The 18,511-nt window shown below is 47.3% G+C and overlaps 3 protein-coding genes across 3 annotated transcripts; 1 reads left to right on the forward strand and 2 right to left on the reverse strand.

Annotated features, from left to right (window-relative positions):
* Positions 1-156: 156 nt before the first annotated feature.
* Positions 157-7,641, reverse strand: EV420DRAFT_1725943 (uncharacterized protein; the record flags this gene model as incomplete). Its single annotated transcript, XM_060479828.1, has 28 exons — positions 157-523; positions 577-727; positions 776-921; positions 968-1,302; positions 1,354-1,531; positions 1,587-1,722; positions 1,774-1,858; positions 1,908-2,072; positions 2,124-2,217; positions 2,352-2,437; positions 2,488-2,581; positions 2,630-2,773; positions 2,823-2,948; positions 2,979-3,416; positions 3,464-3,610; positions 3,661-3,887; positions 3,925-4,111; positions 4,135-4,275; positions 4,387-4,485; positions 4,536-4,683; positions 4,737-4,813; positions 4,864-5,065; positions 5,122-5,222; positions 5,273-5,689; positions 5,740-6,353; positions 6,408-7,183; positions 7,235-7,496; positions 7,521-7,641. The coding sequence occupies 28 exons, from the start codon at positions 7,639-7,641 to the stop codon at positions 455-457; spliced, it is 5,766 nt and encodes a 1,921-aa protein (XP_060335817.1). The 3' UTR covers positions 157-454.
* Positions 7,642-7,739: 98 nt separating this feature from the next.
* Positions 7,740-9,451, forward strand: EV420DRAFT_1638241 (uncharacterized protein; the record flags this gene model as incomplete). The annotated part of the gene is made up of 7 exons (XM_060476811.1): positions 7,740-7,971; positions 8,023-8,255; positions 8,303-8,328; positions 8,381-9,008; positions 9,056-9,219; positions 9,268-9,320; positions 9,369-9,451. 7 exons carry the CDS (start codon positions 7,740-7,742, stop codon positions 9,449-9,451), a joined length of 1,419 nt encoding a protein of 472 aa, XP_060335818.1.
* A 514-nt stretch (positions 9,452-9,965) lies between these two features.
* Positions 9,966-12,083, reverse strand: EV420DRAFT_1725959 (aryl-alcohol dehydrogenase; the record flags this gene model as incomplete). The annotated part of the gene is made up of 14 exons (XM_060479829.1): positions 11,636-12,083; positions 11,465-11,588; positions 11,378-11,414; positions 11,237-11,326; positions 11,083-11,184; positions 10,931-11,035; positions 10,805-10,880; positions 10,731-10,745; positions 10,575-10,675; positions 10,428-10,522; positions 10,338-10,379; positions 10,208-10,281; positions 10,097-10,153; positions 9,966-10,045 (listed from the first exon to the last, which is right to left on the reverse strand). The coding sequence occupies exons 1-14, from the start codon at positions 11,664-11,666 to the stop codon at positions 9,966-9,968; spliced, it is 1,029 nt and encodes a 342-aa protein (XP_060335819.1). The 5' UTR covers positions 11,667-12,083.
* Positions 12,084-18,511: the final 6,428 nt, after the last annotated feature.

Raw genomic sequence — 18,511 nt, forward strand, 5'->3', positions numbered from 1 at the left:
CATTGGCAATCCCTCGAATCCAATGCAGTCCGCCTTCAGTCTGAAGAGCAGTGCGCCATAGTGACCAAGTCGACATTGACTGGCGCCAATACGTTTCGCTAGTGGTTAGTTACTGTGACATGATAAGAATTTTTCTGTAGTTGACTGTGCCTTTATCGATGTACAGATCTTTTTCGCGAACCATGTTCATATGCATATGCCCGTACAATGGAACGCCTTCGAGCGAGGGTCCACCCGTTACCCCTTTATCGCCTAATGCGAACTTCAGCCGTCGAGCAAAAAGAACCAGATAATTTTCATTAGTTCCATTTGGAAAGCTGGTGGTTGATTACAGGAAGGCTGAGGAAATGCTTGTATACGAAAAACAACAACGATAACAGAGAATAATGATAGAATGTAACAGCAGCATGTAACTGGATAAACAGAAAGAGAGGGAAAGCAGCAAGCACTAGCATCAAATAAACTCTACAGTGTCATCTTCGGGCTCAGCAGTCAGGCCATCTTCGTTCCAGATATTTAGAAACTGTAACACAATCATTAGCAAGCATTGATATCGCCAGGCTATACTTGGCTTACTGTGGTCTTCTGTTCATCGGCGTCGCTGGAGGTTAATATTGGCCGTGTTGCAAACGGCAATCGATCCCAAGATATCGCCTTCTGATGTCGTCTGACGGATGCTTTATCACCGATCGCGCTCTTCTTTCCCAAGACGAACTTGTTGCACTTCCTACAGCAGACAATTAGAAGGATTGTGAACAGAACGCTAGAAACTTACTCCTCGGATAAGGAATACAGCGTCTTCAAGTGAGTCTTCAGCAACATGACCATCCCAATGATGACTGTGCTGCGCATAAGAGGAATTCTGTCCTGCACAGGTTCTACCGTTGGATGTCCTTCGGCTGAGTCGACGTTCATGGCAGCCTATCAATAGTCAGGTAGTTCCTCTACAGATAAACGTGGATCTCACCTCATTGACCTCAGATACTGGTTGCTTCATATGGGAAAGTAAGTGCGAAGGCGAAACGAGCTCGAGCACCTGTGTCCCGTTCGTCGACAGGACTGTAGTCAATGTCTTGACCACGATGAAGACCTCCTCCTGCGTCTTATAGTCGAAGGAAGCAAAATTCTCCGCCATGAATCGCACAAAATCAACATCATATTGAGTCGCCGAAGTCGAGGAATGGTCTTGGAAGACTTTCGATAGTGACTTCAAGAAGTCTAGCCGACCTGAACGTTTCTCCCTTGCCAAGGAGTACCATTGTTGCAGCAAAGCAAAAGGCATCGATGACTGGATCCTGAAACCTTCAGAAATATCAGCAAGGCAATATAACATGTTTGTGGATGTCCACTGACCTTTAACAGCACCAGACGTAATCTTTGATTGATAATCAAATGCAGCCTGGGCGCTATTGACATATCGGGTATTGAGCAACGAGTTGTGTTTGGTGTGCAAGATCGAATGCAGAGCATTGGCTCTGTGGCTTAACGGTGTCGACGGGCAAGTCTCGAGCGCGATAATGACAGGGAAAGACTTTGAAACATAATGTCAGTGGACGCCACGACGACGAGATAAACTATGTGCACACCTGGAGTGGATGGGCCAAGCCTTGTTTGATAGTGAAGCTCAATATATCGATAGCAGCCGCCTGTATCTGGGGCTGCTGCGACAACGCTGATTGCAAGATATGGTTCAAGTAGCGCTGAACGACAGCAGAGCTTACGCTACGGGAGGCTCAATGGTGATACCACGTCGGTCGCGAGAATGTCACTTACCCTGAATCCGCAAATCCATCCGTGTTACCGATTAGTTCGTCCATGTTCACATCGGACGCCTTAGTATTGCGTTTTACGGCGGTTTCTGTTGGAAACTAAACACCATAGCGATGCTTGAACAACAGAGCTTTTACCTTTCTCTTTGGAGGAGTGCTTAGCAGCCTCAGAAACCAAAAACTCCTGCAGCAACTTCAGCAGTCTTCCCTGGGTCTCCTCACTGCCAGATTGGAATATCTCATCCATGATGCTGGCAGATCGCTCTTCCGTCATAAGCGTAGGCTGAGCTCTAAACAAAAACCCTGGTATGCAGCGTTGATGTATGACCATAGACCATGGTGAATAGTACCTACCGAGACATTGAAGAATTCGACCACGAAGGTCAGGGTCGGCATATTTCTGATGTAAACTCAGGAGACTGTTATAGATATGTTCAAGGATTGAGCCCTACGAATAAGTCATTAAAAGAATCGGTTCAGGTTCTTGGGACATGCCTTGCTTATCAGATTCAATTCCCCAACAAGTTCAGAGTGCTCCGAGCGAAGACCGTCGAAATTCATGTGCTCCGCGAGGAGCGATACGATGAATATCAGTATTGACAAAGCCTTCAGACCCTTCGAGTCTTGTTGCTGTAACGTGGGTCCTTTGATGGCGTTTTGCAATCGATCTGCATAACTCATCAGATTACGTCCTTTGACACAAAGAAGAGAAGCAGACTGTTGCAAGATTTGAGTAATGCCACTATCCGCACAAAGTCGCGGGTTAGATGGTGCACGACCGTACACATGCAGGCAATACACTCCTGAAGAACCTGTAAAGAGGATTCAAAATCTCTGAAATAAAAGACGGATGTTTTCACCTGAAGTCCAGCGGTTGGCTTTATGATCATGGGCTGCAGAGCCGCTTGAAGTTCTTGTCCTAATTTACTAGTCGTCTTCGGCAACCTAGGTATCGAAATGCGGAATATTTTAAGGAGATAATCAGTAGTTACTTGCTGCTCGGGCTAAAATCAAGTTGAATGAGAAAGAAATGCCCATTAGTAGAGTTCTTACGGTACTAGGATTTTTCAAATAAGGCAGAAGTGTGGAGGCATGAGAACCAGAAAGAACCGAAGGGTATGCGGACGCAAACAGATGAATTGTTCTGATGCAGTTGAGTACAGTCTGGGAAACGTCAGACTGGAAGATACACAGAGAGAGGGTACGTACAAATCCAGGCAGATCAGACGCATCAACCAAGCCATCGATTAGAGCTTCACAAATTTCGGTGTAACGAGAATGCAGCAGAGGTACCTCTGACTCTTGTCGTCCAGCCATGATCTTGTGTAAAACCTCTTCAAGAGGAGATTGTCGATCCTTAAAGTGACCAGATACAGCCATGATTACGGAGACTTTGCCAAGAAGTGCGCTCTTGTCGTCAACGTTATTTGTTGACTTCGACTTCAACGCAGACGGAAGAGGAACGATGGCAGGAAACCATAGCTCCTCAAGTGTTTTGATGGCTAGCTCCTTCACTGTGTCGTCTTCATCTAGCATTCTGAGCACCAGACGTGTTGCAATATCTGTCTGCTGTTCAGAATCACGCGTCACTCCATAGAAAGATTTCAACAGCTTGATGACGCGTTTCCTGACACTCAGACCAGTATCCTAAGAGCAAGTCAATGAATGTCGTATCGAAAATATTATGAGCTCACAGCTATACGCTCAGCAATTTTCTGGTAGTAGTCACCAGCAACCTCTGGGCGATCTACCATGTACTTGCCTATCAGCTCTACTGCCGCATCACGAACAGCTGGTGAACTGTCCAGCAGATGGTTTTCGATACCCCTACGAACACCAGGCTATGAAGACAGTATTAACATGTTATCCCCATTCACATAGTTACCCGTACCGTTGAAAGAATCGTAGCATCACTCAGAACAATTTGCCCCAGTGCACGAAGAGCCTTGGTACGCATGAAGATGTGCGGCGCATCCAAAGCGGTTAAGATGATGTTGAGAATAGGCTGGAAAGAATTTCGCAGGCCTTGGATGGTACCTATCTCTTCTGCATAGCGATCGATGCGAGATATTTCCTCTTGGGATCTGTTCAGAGACGGCATTAAGACATCGTATACTCCTGTGGAAACCAACCTACCCGATGTCAAATATGTCACTTGATTGATCTTTACAGACATTTCGGAGGGCGACCTTGATTTTTTGACCAAATTGTTCGAATTTGGACGAATCTCGGCCGCTGATAGCCAGTTCATCGTCGTCATCTCCACCTACCAGAGTGTCTATGTGCTTCAATGCAATTGCGAGTTCATGTCCGAGCGTGGCCGCAGTAAGTTCTTGGGCACTCTACAACTCGAGATCAGTTTTACGTTCAGCACGGACAAAATGCCACTTGCGTCATAAGCTTGATCTTCTAGAGAGCGCTTCGAAAGATGTGTTGAAATGTCGTGATGTACACTCAAGAGTTTCTCAAGTTCTTTCGTGTCTACACTGCTTACAATCTGGAAATGCTATAGTCAATGAAGAGTAGGCTTGCTAGAAAATGGGTTCGAACCTCATCGAATGGCTTCAAACCCTTGGGCTTGTGACCTGCCCCGTCTCGGACTTTCAGTACACTTGACCTGGATGCGAGCAGCGATGACACCCAAATGATCCAATGCCATGGTCTTGGCTGCATTGTTATCCGCTTGACTCGTTTTCACATCATCTAGAGCTGCTACCTACGTCCTTGATGAGATGGGACTAAGTGTTTTGGGGCGGCATTACGTACCATAAATTTAGACGCAACACTGAGAAGAAGGCTGGCTGCAGGCCACTCGGGCCAGTACAAGACGACGAGCACATCTGAAATTAAGTTGTCAAAGATCAGCCTATATTCAGCCTCGTTCGTATTCTTCGTAGTTTTTCCCTTTCCAGATCTGTGATCCATGTCAATAACGTTGTTTCGTGTGGATTCGAATTATAGACCAACCGTTGCGTCAGAAAGATGATGATGGCCTTCGCTGCCTTTGAGGCGGAATCTAAACCAGAATAATAGAGTCGAATTTCCTGACATAGTCCATCAGTTTGGACGGAGGTTAGTATTATGAAAAACATACTTCGGAATCGTGTTCATCCAAGAACGGCTCCCGGGTAATCTGGCTTTGGCTTTCAGTAAAACTTTCTTGACGACGCAGCGCGACCTTCTGTTGTCTAGCCTTCTCTATCTTTTTCGCCTGTACGCGAACATCATGTGCGGACGTCTGTACCAGTTGTAGGAGTAGTGCCGACACCGTGCGAATGGAACGACCATCACGTAGTCTGAGCACAAGGCGCAGTCAGGACAAGGTCGAAACAAGATAGTGTACGGAACGTACCGAAACAATCCAGCCTTCTGTTTAGAGTCCGACAGCTTGATTAAAGAAGATAAAATCTCTTCAATGATCCAAGACCGCTGCCCCTCATGACTTGCAAATATCTTACCAGACCGGGTTAGGATGCCATACATACGGTGTTATATGAACTCACGCTACGAATGAGTGATAGCGCTTCAAGCATCAAGCCATGCATAGCACTCTTCCCGAATGTGCGAATAACGACGTTCTGGTCCTTCTTTCCCTTGATGTCACTGTCCCCTTCTACCACAAAGAAAGGCCCAATCGCAATATACACCGCTTGAATAACGATAGAGTCCGACATTGCCACGCTTTCCGCATTTATCAAAGAATTTATACGAGACAGGGATGCCGATAACGTTTGAAAAGTTTCGTTCAATACTTTTCGTTTTGACTCGCTATCAGCAGAATTCTTGACGACATGAAGAAGGAGGGGATTAGTGGCTGTGGTGGCAGCCTCAGAGGATGCCTCAGCAAATGGGTAAATGACTTTGTTGAGCTGGTTTTTCAAGGTGCTCAGACAGGCTGTAATAAGTTCTTCTGAATAAAGCTTCATGGCGATGAGTGTAATTCGTTAAACAGCACACGAGAATGAAATACCTGTTTCGGAAGCCTGTCACTTCCTAGCAATGTGATACAGCATTCTGCCGCAAGGACGCTATCTTTAGCTGCTTCTAATTGCACACCTAAGTTTTCGAAGTCGCTCTCTGTCGGAGAACGATTTGGCGGATTGTCGGCATGTATGGCATCTACGTCCTCTTCTCGTTCACCATCTACCGGTGTTTTTGACTTTGAACGTCGATCAGGTTTTCGTGCTTTAGGCTTCTTCGGGCTAGCTTTGCGAGGAGAGGACTGTGTTGTGTGGCCAGAATAGGCGAAAGGATCCAAATTCTCTCCTGTCCTGACAGTTCTCTCTAACAACTTGAGAATCCGGGAAAGCGACTGAATCGTGGCTTCTGCTAATCGACCTTTATTGCGTGGTGTCCCAGTGACACTAGGTCCTCCATGCCGAACACGCTTGTTTGGCCTCGCAACTTGTCCAATATACTTGCTTAGTTTACGAACGATATTTGGATGCAGAAGAGGTCGCGAAGTATCAGTTGTGGCGGGTGAAAAGAAATCCATGTTGAGGTCAGCAAGGTCGGCATCAGCAGGCAAAGCATCCTCTGCCTCAAAAATGTCTTCCAGCAACGACTCAAGTTTTTCCATAGGAGCTATTCACTGTAAGCAACGAAAGTCACACCGGTGATAAAAACACAAAAGCGCACCTCGATCCTCTCGATTACCACGGGCGGTCCCTCTCATTGGACTAGAGAATGGTCCGTCTTCTGATCCAAATCCGCCCAAGTCATTGGGAGAGTCGTTCAATCTTCGTGACGTCGCTGATTTACTCGAGGTAGAAGGAGTCGCCCAGGGGTTGCGAGGCATCGCAACATATGCCATGGTCTTGGTTCGTTTCGGTGTAGACTGGCCTGATACAGTGCTCGGGGTGATAGGCACGGATGTACGAGAACTGGAAGGCGTTGAGGAAAGGGATGTTCCGGAGGTCCGGTGGGGCGTATGAAATGAATCCTTGGAGTGTATGCGCTTTACCGAAGAGGATACCAGTTCAACAACCGGTTTTCGCTTGCTAGGGGTGACGGTGACTAACTGCATACGAGGTGTAACCGGTTTGAGGGCTAAAGGGTCAGGACTTTCTTGAGTAGATAGCTTCCGTTGACGGGGAGGTGTCGATGGACGTTGGGCTTGTTCCCGAACCTTGATTTCCTGTGTTTTCTTAGCCAGAAAATCGTTGATGAACTCTTGCGATTGGTCGGGAGTGTAGACTTTGGGAGGAGGTGGCACATGCCGTGTGGGTGGGGGCCCCAGTGCGAAGGCCAAAGAAGAAGAGGAAGAAGTCGGGATAGTAGGAGGAGGGGGTGTCGGATAGGCCGCGGTCGGAGCCGTATGTTGGAACACAGACTGAGCTAGAGAACTGGTCGGATAAGTTGATGCCGGGATACCAGAAGGAGTCCAGTGGGTGCTATTTGGGTAAGGATAGGAGCTAACACGTCTATTGAGTTTTCAATAACGACAATATCAAAAGACAACGCACGGCCCGGCCTGCTCTTGCATCAAACGAACTGCATCGTTTCTCGTACTCTCCCAATATCCGGAGTCATCAGCAGACACATTCTGCGAGCTGAGGTATGTCAACTCTGAAGCGTACTCGGTATACGGTGGAGGATTGCCCTGAGGATAGCTTGTCGACTGCATAGAGTAGTAATTTGGCTGTACAAATGATGGAGGCGTGGCGACAGAGGTCATATTGCCCAAATGACGCGCCGCTATATCGCTATCTGTGAGCCCAGCGATATCTACACGAGAAAGATGATACGCACCGTGTGTCGACGGCGTCGCGGATGCCATGGGGTAAACGGCCAGGAGCTTGTGAGATTCGTGGACGGAATCTGTTGCCCTTTGGGAAGCGCCATCCCTATACCACTGCTCTCTGCCGTCCATTGTCGATGTATGCGCGCAGACGATGCAGGAAACGATGGGCTGTCGTCGTGGTTGAGGAACGTGAAGCTAAATTGGTGCGTGACAGTGATGCGTGACACATGTCTCCCTCTCCCCCCACGCGCCGGGAATTCGCCCTCGTCTGTATTCTCCTCGTCTCCGTTCTTTATTTCTTTTCTTCAGGGCGGAGCAGAATAGAGACGGTTCCTCTGAAATTTCGGGGAGATATTACCATAGTAGAACCCAGCCATAATGTTGCGTCTTCTCTCGGCGCCCACTTAACTTGGGGGGCGTCACCTGTTCCACAAACACAACTTATTTCTCATGTTCCAGGTGCGACTTACTTGTTCCTCATCATCTATAGCTCTGAAAAGACTCTCGCAGGCTGGACTATTTTTGATAAACTCTATCTATACAATGGCACTATCTTCGTCGTTTGTGATGACCCACAGAACATCCCCGATGCTTCCAAATTCTATTCAAAAGGCCTTCGAATTCTAAACGGCAAGGAAGCAGAGGATTCTCGTCTACCCACGAAGGAGGACATCCAAATTATCAGCTCCAAGGAGGCCAGGGCGCTCTTTGGGACAACCGCCCAAGTCATCGACGGAGTAACCGTGCGTCGACCCCTCTATTTGCTATATCTCTGCTAACATTTTTCCAGTTCCTAATAAATGACCCTCAGCAATTGTGGGTATCTTCATAAGTGCTTGTCCTTTTACATACTGAAGCACCATCATAGCATTACTCACTATTACCATTGGTCTGCCGAGTTAGGATTTGGACTTTGGCGAGCGTATAGCTCTCTCGACCACTATATCACCCACGACGGCAATACCACACTTCCGCCTCCACGTCGCATCATGTTTAACCGCATTGACGCCGCCCGTTGGCGAGACTATGCAGCTATGAACCAATGGTTTATCCGATCAGCCTGGCCGTCGCTTACTATGGAATTTATCGACGACTGGAAAGATCGTATATCAATGGGGGTGCCCTTTGTCTTTGAAAGAGTCCTCGTAGCCGACCGCTCTGCCGCCATGATGGGTCACAATTACGCACGTTTCCAAAGAACGGCTGCTGTGGCATTCCCTCTACCCGGCAGTGCTTACTGGTGGATGCCAATTCGCAACAACGTCGTCAAGTACACTGGCTTGGAACCGGCCGTTGGTAGCGGCACCACGACCACTCCTGTCATAACATACATCTCAAGGCAGGAATGGGGCAGACGTATGTTGATTCCTGAAGACCACGATAGATTGGTTAGAGAACTTTACAAGCTGCGCGACGAATATGGATACGAGGTGAACGTTGTCAGCATGGACAAATTGTCGCGAAAAGAGCAGATCAGATTAGCTGCAAGAACAACTGTAAGGAGTCAACTTAATTTGTTGCACACAAATTGACTGGTGTATAGATAATGATGGGCGTACATGGCAATGGTCTTACATCACTTCTGTGGATGAATCCTTCTCCAAGATCCACTGTCATCGAGTTTTTCTTCCCCGGAGGGTTCGCGCACGATTATGAGTATACCACTCGCGCGCTCGGCATGATACATTACGGATTCTGGGGATCACAGTATGTTGAATCGTCAGTCTCTCTTCTCTCGTACTGACGTGCTTTCAGGTATTTTACGAGCCCTGGCACACCTCTTCCCAAATATGTAGAAGGATTTCAAGGTATGTTTATAGGTTCGTCCGTGGATCAATGTAATAATTTGCTTCTAGGAAATGCCATTCCGATCGACGGAGAAGCGGTAGCTCGACTGTGTCGTGACAGACTGACTCTAACCATGGAAGACGACGATTAGTTTGTACTAGAATACTTGGACCAAGTATTACAGCCCTATCCTATTTTTGCATAATAGAAAAAAAGTAAGAAAGCTAGGGAAGCGAACTACCTAGTTCGTCTCGTGCCGAGAGCGTTGACACATGTATGTTATCCGGACACGAGGGATCATCTGGCGTCGCTGCTGTGACAATCTTTCATATACAGAAGGGGCATGGCGTCTGTCTTGACGTCGTCGATGAAGTCATATATGCGGTCAGACTTCGCTCGAAACCATTCCACCTAGAACCCAAGTATTACGGTTTTTGCACGCAACAGCTCCTAGGCCGAATTCGCATCTTGTCTCTCTCCTGTTCTGACAATTGACCGTTGTTGGTTCTGACAAACTTCAGCGGCAATGATTCTCACGACGAGGTGAGTAGCACACCAATGAACTGCGGACAAAGAAATCGTAATGGATAAGTATGATTCATTCCTACGTACCTAGCTATCGTACAAACATCACTCGAGGTAAGAATTTATGTGACCAGAGTGCCTTAAAAATGAAGCCTTTGAGGACTATAGGGCTCTTCCAAATACCGTATCTCGTCGGGAGTGAGCACCACATCCAAACCGCCTATATAAGGCTTATGAATGCCCAAAGTTAAAGGCAGCGAGAAAAGCGTACCGACAGCATCCATAAGACGGTCAGCCGCAGATGCATTGATGACCAGTGCACAAACGCCTGCGTCGCAGACCTCAATAGCTGATCAGATAAAACGCTTCACTTGACTAGTACCTTCTCGGCTCATGGACCATGCCACAGCGACTTGCGTCATGGTAATATTTTTTCGGGTCGCAATCTCTTCTACCCTGATGTGGTGAAAGGTGTCAGGAGGCCGACGGTTCCATCGAAGGCTTTAGGTCACCTTAAGATAATCGTATCATACCACTGCTCGCCTTGGGTGTTTCTAGGAGGAAATAAGTGCACACGAATCAGACACCTGAGATAAACACACTGGTTGCCGCCCAGTTGACCGTGCTGTCGACTGAGAGGTTGGGCCACAGCACCACGAGCAAGTGTCGACCAAGGCAAGGAAGACATTCCAAAATACTGATGTGAATGTCAGGTACAGCAGCTAGTTTCATTCATACGATGTACATACCTTCAAGGTGGGGAACAATTCATTTTCGTCCTCGCGGTAGAGGAGGTTGTAGTCAGTTTCCACGGTGATAAAAGGCGTCAAGTGGTTGTTGAGCGCGTAGTCTCCAAACGCAGGGTATCTGTGAGAAATGTCACGATAAGTAGTGTTAAGACGTACTTTGCATAACATGAACTGTCGCATAGACAAAAACTGTGTCAGAGAATAGTCGCATCATACAATCGAGAACGTACATTGCCAAGCGCGACAAGTCGACAGTCCGATATATCGGACATAGCCAGCTACCACGATATCGTGAAGCGCATGCATCTATACATTACTGAGTTACCAGAGGAGAAAAACCACTGGTATGTCCTTACCGTCTCCTGTATTGGGGTATCGGGGTCAAACTCATGACAGTAAAGGACGTCGATGTAGTCTAACTGCAGACGCTCCAGGCTCTTCTGGACCGAATCAAAGATGTGCTGAGATATCGATGAGCATGCAAACTGGGAAAGGACACGATAGGTACCTTGCGACTGAGACCATACTGGTTCACATAACCTTTCTCATCCGCGAGCGCTGATGCTCGACCATGGATTCGTTCGTGCATGAGTGTTACTGGATGGAAAACCTACGCAGACGTATCACTCCCGTGAGAAAGCAGAGGCAGAATAATCACCAACTTTTGTCATTACAACGATCCCATCTCGCGGCATTCCCTGCTGCTTGATAGCTTTTCCTAGTATAATCTCTGATTGCCCATTGGAATAGATCTAAAGCAAGTGAATGTTAAGTAGGACATCGTAGGGCAAGTGAAGTCGTACATTGGCAGTATCAAAGGTATTGATTCCAGCATCGTAACTGATAGGAAGTAAGGTAAATATCAGAGAAAGAGTGTGTAATAAACTTACGCGGCCTTTATTTGCTTGATACTCTCTTCTTCGTCTTGCACCCAACTGAACCAGTCAGGATTCCCATACACCGTACAACCAAGGATAATCTTCGACACTTTGAGCCCTGCGGACCCAAGGGTAACTGGAGACAGTCTGTGAGTGGAAACAGTGGAATGGCTGGGGACTGACCGTAGGACATATGAGTGGCTGGAGCGGTCATCGTGGGCAGAGGCAAGTCTGGTAGAGCAGGTCTTCGTATCTTCTCGTGATGTGAACCGTGACATGAAGACTAGAACGCCTTGCCTGGTAGTTTCTGGCAGAGGACGATATTAGTGCCACCAGCGCTGCTCGACATTCCAGCCGGTCTCGCGGCGCAATAGTCCCTCGGAGCATTCATCACCACAGCAATTCATCAGCAGCACCATCGCTCATCACTCATCTTTCGTCGCAGTTCGCTAGTGAGCTCGATAGAGCCCACTGGCGCCTTGATCCAGTTTCCTCTCAGAGCAATGTTGTCGCTGACCGACGTGCGACAAACAATAAAACGGGCCTTTGTCCTGACAAACAGTGGGCACGTCTACCTCTTTTGTCGTAGACGACACTGAGTATCAGAGGATTGACATGTTTTTCAGGACTCGTTCGGAAGCAGACCCACAGCAAGCACAGGGTCAACGCTGCTGTTGCAACTCCCTTTTGTCTCGATAGATTTGGAGAACAAGCAATCCGCCTCTTGGAGATACTTACACTGAATCGTTCGCTTCCGACTTCCAAGCAGCTACAGCTGTACTTGCGCTCAGCATCCAGAGGCATAGCCCAGTTTCAGCGGGCCGCTTTGATGAGCATTTTTAACGGACTCCAAGGTCGGCTCATAGAAGGTCTCTGTTATTCGTTCTCGATTGCGTAGCAGAGGCAGAGGCAGAGGCTCGAGGTTCTGTCATGGCATTTCTCAGTATACGACGCATTGGGACGTATACTCACGCTGTCCTTGACAAAGCAGAGATTATATTCAACGGGCGGCCTTGCCTGAGATGAACCGGCGGTAGCATATTTCACGGACCACCAAGTAGTCTGAACTGCCGAATTGCATCGAGTCGGTCCGTAGGCGTCGACCGACGACGGCGTTAAGTGCCACTCCAACTCTGCAGGGCCCTGCTTCAGACTGGCTAAGTATCTTGAGTGCATCAGCCTCTGAAATGACAGGTATGTGAGGGCAGATGGGATACATAAATCACTCAGCGTACTTCCGAGTCCAGATCACCAGTCATCGACAAGCTCCTGCACGATTAAACTTGTAAATTCGTCACCTGCAGGTGAACGAAGGAGGAGCGAGCGCTTCTGGCCCGTGTCCTGATCCACGGACGGCGTATTAGCTGGCATACAGGTCGCTCTAGCTGCCAATAGCATTTTGGCTGGGTCCGAGTGGACCATTCCTTCAGCGATCTCTAATTCAGCAAACGCTCCGATACAAGGAATATGTCGTTCGAAGAGTGCCGGTGATAGGATTGACGCTTGTTGCTCGGTCATGCATAGTCGTGGATGAGAGGCTGTGTATAGCCCTCAAGAGAACGTCTTGGACTATCTGGCTGAATGCTGCTTGACGTCTTCCAGACGAATTTGTGCTGAAAAAGGGTCGCAACACTCACCAGTCGTTTGGCCTCCACGTGTTTCCAACATTTTCCGCACCCCGGTCGCCTAAAATTGATGAGTTGCGGTATTGTGGGACGAGTGAGAGGCATATCAAACTTGGATCAACATTGCAGACTATGATCTTGACTCTCTGCACTGAACGCGCCACGGATTTTGCCTGATCTCTGCTATTTGCGCATCTCGCCGTCTCACTTTTACTTGGCTTTTTCTTGGATTCTGGATTTTCCAGTGGTATGTCCCACTGACCCAGCCATGCCGTTGACCGGCCTTAGCGAGTCAGTAATTATTTTTCTCAGGCGCTCACTCGCGAGACAAGCTGGCTACTACCAAGGCGGTAGTATTCTAGATATCAAGTCTGACCGGACTTCGCAGTACAAGCGCTGCTTTTTTATTGGAGCTACACAAGTATGTGCATCTAAAGCATCAGCGAATCGGACAAAAATATATACGCCCATATAAGCCCGTGGCAAGGCTCAAAATGCTTGGCAACGTCCGAAATAATTGCGCGAAGGTTATATGCCCATATGAAGCGTGGAGGATTGATAATTCTTCATGTATCATTATGAGTATTTCTTATGTCAGTAATGCATATCAGGCTTCGAAAGGTATCAGTACCATTACTTGATGCCATAGGCAGGTATAACATGAGCTCATATTATAGTGAGTCTGTAACATCGTAAATGTATTGTAACAGTTTTTGGTACTATGCTTATTGTCATTCATGGAGAAATTCACAGAAACTTTTGAGAAACTCAGAAACAGTCCATTTGTTATCACGGCACAGAATATTGGTACATCATTTATATAAATTGGTCTCGAACTTTATACTGTATGTTCTCCTCGCTCTTGCTCTTCTCTCTTCGCTGCTAATCGCTTGACAGAGCCACCATTAGGAAGGGACTGGGAAAGTCGAGTCTTTCCAGTCTTGAAAACACTGCTAGGAAACAGAACATCAGTAGGTAATCTCGCATCAGATGGGGGAATCACTTAGTCCACCATTCCAATACGGCCTTTGCCTTTGCCTCTGCAATAGGTCCAGGGGCATCCTCAAAGTAATCAACAATGTTGTTGAAGAAGACGTGATAGTCGAAATCACCATCAACTTGTTGCCAGCCGCTCTGCGTCAACGCAATCCGAAGCTATATAGCTAAGATGAGCACGCAACCCTAGATAGAAGCATCAAAGAACCCAGCTTGTACAGCCACATAGGCGATACTCCGTGCGGTCACTGACTTCAAACCAACATTATTAGCTACACAATGTGGTGGATTTCTCTTCTGTCGTTTGGCACGAGAGACCGGCATATTGAGATCAATCTCGTCTGCAGATCCAGGTGATGTCATGAGGCACTTCCAAGCCTGTCGAGAATATCAGTAAGAGCAAAATGAGATAGCCCATTGAATAACCTTCTGTAAGATTGGAGACTGCGCAAAACCTTCATCGTTATCGTTGTGGTCCTTTTCAGGGTCAGGGAACAGGAATCGAGGCCAGGATTCTGCAGTAACTGGGTACTGCGGATCACCGTTCTGTATTGCTGCACGTACACTAGATGATGGGATGTCAATATAGATCTTTGAGTGGCCATACAACATACTCTGGATCCGACCAATCATACTCAATAGGACACAGAAAGGCTCCCGTGATGTAATGGTCAAAACCACGACCAATGCGACTCTCGGTATCCAATAACTCCTCTTGCATATCAGTGAGTTTGATTGAGCGATTGATCCATTCGGGCACTTTCACCAGAAGACAATGAGTGTCAACCGTTCTGGCAGCGCTGGCACCGTTGCTGAGCTTCAATTGAAATTAGATGACTATGGAATGCTAACTCAAATGGAGGGCTTACCGAGGTGCAGATATCATTGAATTCACCAGGTGTGGTCTCATTGCCTAGAAGAGACTTTTCAATACGAGGCCCAAGGCTCTCGATCATTGCCTTGTAGCCTCGAAAGAGTCTCTCTTGTCTGTAGTATACAGTAGATACTGTTAGTAGACACTTAAAGATTAATGAACAATATGACTTACTCCAATGTAGGTAGAGCAGAATCTTCGTCTGAGTCCGAAGATGAATCCTCTTCAATCTGCTGGCGTCGGACTTTCTCATCCACGATGCTCCGGACACTGTCAAAGGGTGACATCACACGGGGAAGAGCACGTCCCATCTGTTTGAATGACTCTCTAAAAGAATAAATGGAGATGATAGCAAGGAGAGAGTCATTATTAAACTCACTGGTGCTTGACTTGGGGAGTACCCTTCAACGTGACCACTTCTTCTTCCAGCTCTGCAATGCGCCGTTTCAGAAGACCAATGTTCGAATGTGATAGCTGAGAGGATCCTGGTAGGTTGGGGATTTGCGATTCTTGGAGGAGTGATGCCATATTGCTTGAGATGCGACGTTAGCAAATTTAGCCATGACTTAAGTATTTATGTTGAAAGAACTGACTGCCGATTCGGAAGAAGAGCCTACTTCGGGTGCGCATCGGAGAACAAAATGGATCTAGATGGTGAGAGACCTTGTAGGTCCGTGTCGAGCCCAATGGGCCTTCACGATGAGAGAAACTAGAATGGTTTGGAACATGATCAGGGTCTATCACGTGGTGCATCACAGCCACTACGACGCGTTAATCCGGTGATCGCGAGATGCCTGTATCTCGCCTCTCCGACTCGGAGCAGCCTACTTATTAGACCGCCAACTGCATGCCCGTTTCTCAGACAATGCACCCCATCTCACTTCTCATCTTCATTCTCCTCATGTCCGAGCTTCTTCTTCCCTTTTCCTGTGTTCCTGCTGAAGCGGGGTGTGGCCGAAAATTCAGTACATCCAAAGGACTTTCGCTTCACAAGAATCACTGTGAGGCCAGTATTAAATTACGGGCTCAAGTAAAACTGGACAAGCCTCGAAAGCACAAGAAGCGCAGACGTTTGGAGGATCCTGTTGGTTCTGCTAGAAGGGAGGGAGGACTGCTGGTCAATTTGGAGACGGAAAATGCTGAGACTAGTATTCAGGTATGTGCACAGTATATTATTCTTGACTATAATCTAAGCTGTCAAAATGCAGACAATAGACTACCAAGATGTGGATATGCCTGAAGATTTACCATTGTCATTTACACAGACTTTACCTGTACCAGAACGGCCACAACGCATGCATCGACTTCCTCGCAGATTTATTGACCATCTCCCAGAAGCTGCACCTGCAGCAGTTGCTGCCACCTCCGATGAACCGACACCCATTATCCCTCGTGTGCGTCTCATTGTCCACGATGCATTCAAGACCGTGACCAATGCATTCCATATCCTTCGCTTCTTTCCAAATCGACCATCCTACGATCCTGATGCATTCATTTCACCACAAGATCTTGCTAACTTTCCTGACTCCACTGAGTCTGATTCGAGTGCTACGATTCCTGAAGAAATCGGCTCAGTGTTACCACCTCCATACCCTTACTCGAGCATGAGCACATATCGTCTCATGCAGTGGGTTGACTCTGGTAGCAACCTCAAATCTGAAAGCGAGGTTAACCGTCTTGTCAATGACGTTATTCGTGCACCAGATTTCCGTACAGACGATTTTCAGTCTGAATCCCAGTTTGATGTGGGCAGAGAGCATCGCAAACTCGACACTGCGATTAACTCATCGCCCTCACTGAAGGATGGCTGGCGTGAGGCAACTGTGGATATCAAAATACCTACTGGAAATCAGGCTACTGGTGTACGTGTCTTTTCAGTCCCAGGATTTCGGTACCGACCTTTGGTTGAGGTCATAAAGGCCGCATTCACTGATGTGCAAGCATGCCTATTCCATCTTTCTCCATTTCGCCATATATTCGTATCTCCACTCACTGGACATGAGACACGTATATACGATGAACTATACACCTCGGATGCCTGGCTGAATGCCCAACGAGTTCTCCAACGGGCCGCTAACGAACCTGGGTGCAAGCTAGAGAAAGTTATTGCCGCATTGATGTTTTGGTCTGATGCGACTCACCTTACCAGCTTTGGGACGGCAAAGGCATGGCCACTGTACACCTTCTTCGGTAATTTGTCCAAGTATGTCCGTTCAAAGCCAGACTCGGGTGCATGCCACCAAACGGCATTTTTTCCTTCAGTACGCTCGTTACTCTGAGACTTAGTTCTAGCAGCTTACAAATATTTCTTAGCTTCCAGACTCAATATCCGACTTCCTCCGCACACTCAACATCAGTACGAATCAGCAGAAGAACTTGCTGACCCACTGTCGGCGCGAACTCATGCATGAGGCATGGAAGCTCCTTCTGGATGCCGATTTTGTCCATGCCTATATCCACGGCATCGTTCTCAAATGTGCAGATGGAGTTTATCGTCGTGTCTACCCCCGGATATTCACATATTCAGCTGACTACCCTGAAAAGTATGCTTTTATTTCCTCCATGGTTAAGCACTAACAGATAATTGCATATTGTACAGAGTACTCCTTGCTAATATTCGAGATAATGGCACATGTCTGTGTCCTCGCTGTCTTGTTCCCAAGAAGAAAGCCGATCAGATGGGTCTCATATACGATTTGAAGCTACGTGTTCGTCTGGCTAGGACATATCTGTTAGACGAGATAACGAGGGCACGCGATTTCATTTTCAATAAGGGATATACTGTCGGCAGTGCAGCAGTGGAGAGATTATGCCAACCGCAGTCAATTGTTCCGACCATGGTACGTTTACTATCTGGTTACCAATATATCAACTACTAATTCTACTGTCACAGAATGCCTTTGTGGAAAAACTCGGATCGACATTCAATCCCTTTCAGATGCTAGTCGTGGATCAGATGCATGAATTTGAGCTGGGCGTGTTCAAGGCTGTTCTTGTCCACCTTGTCCGTATCCTCTATGCAGCTGGTAAAACTAAGAAGAAGCAGCTAGTAGAGATTTTCGATGAAAGGTATGTGTACATGTACCATTTCTCGACTCCATCCTGTTCTCAGTTGATGCCTTTCCTCAGATTTCGACTTATTCCGACGTTTGGGGTTGATACCATACGAAAATTTGCCAACAATGTGTCTGAAATGAAGAAACTGGGCGCTCGGGATTTTGAGGACATCCTTCAGGTACGTCCGCCTTCCTAACACTATGTCCCAACTAACTGGCTGTAGAATTTAATTCCAGTTGTCGACGGGCTTCTCGATGAACCATACAACTCCTGGATTTTGACATTACTCTTTCGTCTCGCTGAATGGCATGCTCTCGCTAAGCTGCGAATGCACAGTGATGTTACCCTGGAACGACTCAAGAATTGTTCAACCACATTAGGAAAAGAGCTTCGCCGATTCAGGGAGTGGTCAAAGGAGTTCGACACAGTGGAGCTTCCGAGAGAAGTCAACACACGAGTACGAAGGGCCGCAAAAAAGGCTGAAACTGAAGCCTTTCGCCATAACGA

Source organism: Desarmillaria tabescens (assembly GCF_030435595.1).
Source record: "Desarmillaria tabescens strain CCBAS 213 chromosome Unknown EV420scaffold_6, whole genome shotgun sequence".
In the NCBI taxonomy this organism is placed as follows: Eukaryota; Fungi; Basidiomycota; class Agaricomycetes; order Agaricales; family Physalacriaceae; genus Desarmillaria; species Desarmillaria tabescens.